Source organism: Eurytemora carolleeae, unplaced genomic scaffold, assembly GCF_000591075.1.
Source record: "Eurytemora carolleeae unplaced genomic scaffold, Eaff_2.0 scaffold486, whole genome shotgun sequence".
NCBI classification, from domain to species: domain Eukaryota; kingdom Metazoa; phylum Arthropoda; class Copepoda; order Calanoida; family Temoridae; genus Eurytemora; species Eurytemora carolleeae.
The window spans coordinates 90,862-95,657 of record NW_019396419.1 but is presented as its reverse complement, the minus strand read 5'-3'; the positions used below and the strand labels follow the sequence as shown (position 1 = coordinate 95,657).

At 34.0% G+C, this 4,796-nt stretch overlaps 1 protein-coding gene across 1 annotated transcript; it reads left to right on the top strand.

The window, feature by feature from the left end:
- Window positions 1-780: 780 nt before the first annotated feature.
- On the top strand, window positions 781-4,228 carry LOC111702949 (uncharacterized). The gene is made up of 4 exons (XM_023474773.1): window positions 781-908; window positions 2,652-2,771; window positions 3,636-3,757; window positions 4,077-4,228. The coding sequence occupies exons 1-4, from the start codon at window positions 880-882 to the stop codon at window positions 4,136-4,138; spliced, it is 333 nt and encodes a 110-aa protein (XP_023330541.1). The 5' UTR covers window positions 781-879; the 3' UTR covers window positions 4,139-4,228.
- Window positions 4,229-4,796: the final 568 nt, after the last annotated feature.

Below are 4,796 nucleotides of genomic sequence, written 5' to 3'. Positions count from 1 at the left end.
TAGATTGATAGAACACCAGCTGATAGAGTGATAGGACACCAGCTGAGAGATAGAGTGATAGGACACCAGTAGATAGATAGACACATAGATATAGTGATAGGACACCAATAGATAGATAGACACATAGATAGAGTGAAAGGACACCAGTAGATATATAGACACATAGATATAGTGATAGGACACCAGTAGACATCTGTAGAGAGAAATATAGGACTCTATGTAGGAGATAGTTAGATAAATATGACACAAGTAGATTGATCAATAGGACACCAATAGATAGGACACTAATAGATAGGTAGATAGGACACCCACCCTGGACTAACCAAAGTAAGCAGCATATGGTTTCATCTATTTGAAATCAACCGTGTGTTTATCTATAATTCAACAATATTTTAACTTACGGATTTTGTTTATTCCATACTTTTTCATCTAAAATGCATATGCCGACAAAAAAAGTATTTTAGAAAAAAGGCAAAAAATTATGTTAAATGGGCAAATTGTGATCAAAATTCAACGCTTTCTGGAATATTGACAGAACCGTTAAATCCACGTGCATAAGTAGATAGGTAGATACAAACAACAGATAGGTAGATAGGAAACCAATAGATAGTTAGATAGGAAACAAGTAGACAGGTAGATAGGACACCAATAGATATTTAGATAGGACACCAACAGATAGGTAGATAGGAAACCAATAGATAGGTAGATAGGACACAAGTAGAATGGTACATAGGACACAAATAGATAGGTAGATAGGACAGCATAGAAATCATGAAAAAAGAACAACTAAAAAACTCTATTTTTCCGAGAAACAGAAATCCTAGAATCTTCTTTGCAAGAGTTAGCTATTCAACAACAACGACTACAACAACCACCACAATGTCAACAGCAGCCTTCTGCTATAATACGTAAGTCAAAGTAATTGAGTCTTAAACTCATCCTTACTTCTTTGAAACCTGATGGCGTAAGCCTTTGATATTTCAAACTTATCTAATCAACAGAATTCAGTAATTCACGGCATTGGGTTGCAAAGATATAGGATTAGAAAATCAGATTTTGTGGGGAAATCAGTTAAGGGGGGGGGGGGCGTGGGGTTGATCCCTCCCCCAGCCGCCTGGTCATTCAAAAATAAGGTTTGAAAATATAAAGATGCAATTTTACACACACCAATTTAAAAAAGTCCATGCTACGATTAAAAAGATAATATAGATAAAATGGATTATAACACTGATGGTCCGCATATATATTATAACACTAATGGTCCGTATATATATATTATAACACTGATGGTCCGTATATACATTTTAACACTGATGGTCCACATATCTATTATAACACGGATGGTCCTATATCTATTATAACACTGATGGTCCGTATATATATTTTAACACTGATGGTCCGCACATCTATTATGACACTGATGGTCCGCATATATATATTTTAACACTGATGGTCCGTATATACATTTTAACACTGATGGTCCGCGTATCCATTATAACAAGAATGGTCCGTATATCTATTATAACACTGATGGTCCGTATATATATTTAACACTGATGGTCCGCACATCTATTATAACACTGATGGTCCACATATATATTATAACACTGATGGTCCGTATATATATTATAATACTGATGGTCCGTATATCTATTATAACACTGATGGTCCGTATATATATTTTAACACTGATGGTCCGCATATCTTTTATAACACTGATGGTCCACATATATATTATAACACTGATGGTCCGTATATCTGTTATAACACTGATGTTCCGCATATATATTATAACACTGATGGTCCGTATATATATTTTAACACTGATGGTCCGCATATCTATTATAACACTGATGGTCCGTATATATATTTTAACACTGATGGTCCGCATATCTATTATAACACTGATGGTCCGCATATATATTATAACACTAATGGTCCGTATATATATATTATAACACTGATGGTCCGTATATACATTTTAACACTGATGGTCCACATATCTATTATAACACGGATGGTCCTATATCTATTATAACACTGATGGTCCGTATATATATTTTAACACTGATGGTCCGCACATCTATTTTAACACTGATGGTCCACATATCTATTTTAACACTGATGGTCCGTATATATATTATAATACTGATGGTCCGTATATCTGTTATAACACTGCTGGTCCGTATATATATATATTTTAACACTGATGGTCCGCATATATATGATAACACGGATGGTCCGTATATCTATTATAACACTGATGGTCCGTATATCTATTATAACACTGATGGTCCCTCACCGGAAATGATAATGTAACATTTGCTTTGCCCCCTGGGTAACATACAGTAAGACCCATAAAACGGTGGAGTTGGAAGACGAAATTTAAGCAATCCTAATTGTGTATTTTATGTTTTCATAAAGAAAATAGTTTTCCAGTAGCTAGTACATTTCAAAATTGCTGTTTTTTATGTTTTTGGACTCTAAAATATAATAACCCAATTCAACCAGTCCTTTTCCATTTTTTACAGTGTATATGGGGTCCCATTGAAGGATGAGTAGCATTGGCATTCATTTTATAAAGATTCTTTATTAATAGCTTTCTTCAAAATTTATGCTAGACTATAAATCCCTCTTATTGTTATTTTTAGAGGGACTGTTACTCCCGTAGCAGCAATTTGTGGACGTAAGAAGAGATCTATCCTGACAGATCCGTTATCTGAGGACTGGGGGGAGATCATACCATCTAGTCAATTCAAATCTCCTCTCAGGTATAACCAGTTATAATCTCCATAAAGATTTCAGTTATAGTCTCCCATTTAATACCAGATAAAGTCTCCTATTAGATACCAGATATAGTATGCTATTAGATACCAGATATAGTCTCCCATTTAATACCAGATATAGTCTCCTATTAGATACCAGATATAGTTCCTATTAGATACTAGATATAGTCTACCATTTAATACCAGATATGGTCTCCTACTAGATACCAGATATGGTCTCCTATTTGATACTAGATATAGTATCCTATTAGATACTAGATATAGTCTACCAATTAATACCAGATATGGTCTCCTATTAGATACCAGATATAGTATTATATTAGATACTAGATATAGTCTCCCATTTAATACCAGATATAGGATGCCAGAGATAGTCTCCTATTAGATACCAGATATAGTCTCCTACTAGATACCAGATATAGTCTCCCATTAGATACCAGATATAGTCTCCCACTAGATACCAGATATTGTCTCCTACTAGATGCAAGATATAGTCTCCTACTAGATACCAGATATAGTACCCTACTAGATACCAGATATAGTCTCCTACTAGATGCAAGATATAGTCTCCCATTAGATACCAGATATAGTCTCCCACTAGATACCAGATATTGTCCTACTAGATGCAAGATATAGTCTCCTACTAGATACCAGATATAGTACCCTACTAGATACCAGATATAGTCTCCTACTAGATGCAAGATATAGTACCCTACTAGATACCAGATATAGTACCCTACTATATACCAGATATAGTCTCCTACTAGATGCAAGATATAGTCTCCTGCTATTTTTACTTTCAAAATTTCCCTTAATCAGATTTAAAATTAATTTCTTTTACTTGTTAAGTGAACTGGAGAGTGGAGATGCTATTGCAAAACCTTCTGCTCGAGATGCTCGTCTATTCTTGCTCCTAGCATCAACATCAACCATTAGTGTAACTGCCACAACAACAACAACAGCTTTTACAGGTTTATTATATACTAGCTTGGGAACCCAGTGTGGGCCAGGGGAGTCATAGTTAGTCCCACCGTTTACCCGCCCCTTGTCGTAAATTATAATTTTAGTTATTTTTCTCGTTTAAAGTTTACCCACTCAACTTAAAATCTCAAAACCAAATCAAGAAAATTCCCGTAGGTTTCCCGAGTTCCCCAATTAAAATTTGAGGCAAATCGGTCAAAGGGGTTCTCGAGTTATGACCTGACAAACAAACAAACAAAAATAGATTACAACTTTATATGGACAGAAGAAGAAACTAAAACAAACTTTATACATTTTTTTTTTGTCCAGGAACTTTAACAATATCTATTGGGTGTGTACCGCAGGGCATCTCCGCTTGTCCAACTGGATAAATCGTTTGTTATCGTTATTCTTCTTGTTATCATGATGCTTGACTGATGTGATTCTAACAGTGAGTAAAATAAATTGTTATGTAATGTTAAGATTGTCTTAATTATTCCTCCATATGGCCACGAAGATCGACTTCTACTGAATTTAGGTTACAGAGATAAATAAAAATGAAAACGCTTTATCCAACAATACAATCTGACAATACAATCCAACAAAACAATCCGACAATACAATCCGACAATACAATCCGACAATACAATCCGACAATATAATCCGACAATACAATCCGACAATACAATCAGACAATACAATCCGACAATACAATCCGACAATATAATCCGACAATACAATCCGACAATACAATAATAAAATCTACATCAATTAAGGATATTTAACAAATATTATTATCAATTACACCGCTCAGCATCAATTAATATCAATTCATATCAATAAACACTAATTAAAATCAATTATCATCAATTAACATCAATTGTCATCAATTAACATCTATTGTCATCAATTAACATCAATTAACATCAATTAACGCCAATTAACACCAATTAACATCAATTTACATTAAGTAATATCAGATAAGATGAATTAGTCCAAGAACTGTAAGACAGGCAAGGCAATATAATCACAAAAATTGTTAAAAATTGT

Excerpts from the sequence above, each read along its gene's own strand:
- LOC111702949 (XM_023474773.1), top strand. The coding sequence starts at position 880 with ATGTCAACAGCAGCCTTCTGCTATAATAC. Across the intron at positions 909-2,651 it reads GCAGCCTTCTGCTATAATAC|AGGGACTGTTACTCCCGTAG; the intron begins GTAAGTCAAAGT and ends TGTTATTTTTAG. Across the intron at positions 3,758-4,076 it reads AACAACAACAGCTTTTACAG|GAACTTTAACAATATCTATT; the intron begins GTTTATTATATA and ends TTTTTTGTCCAG.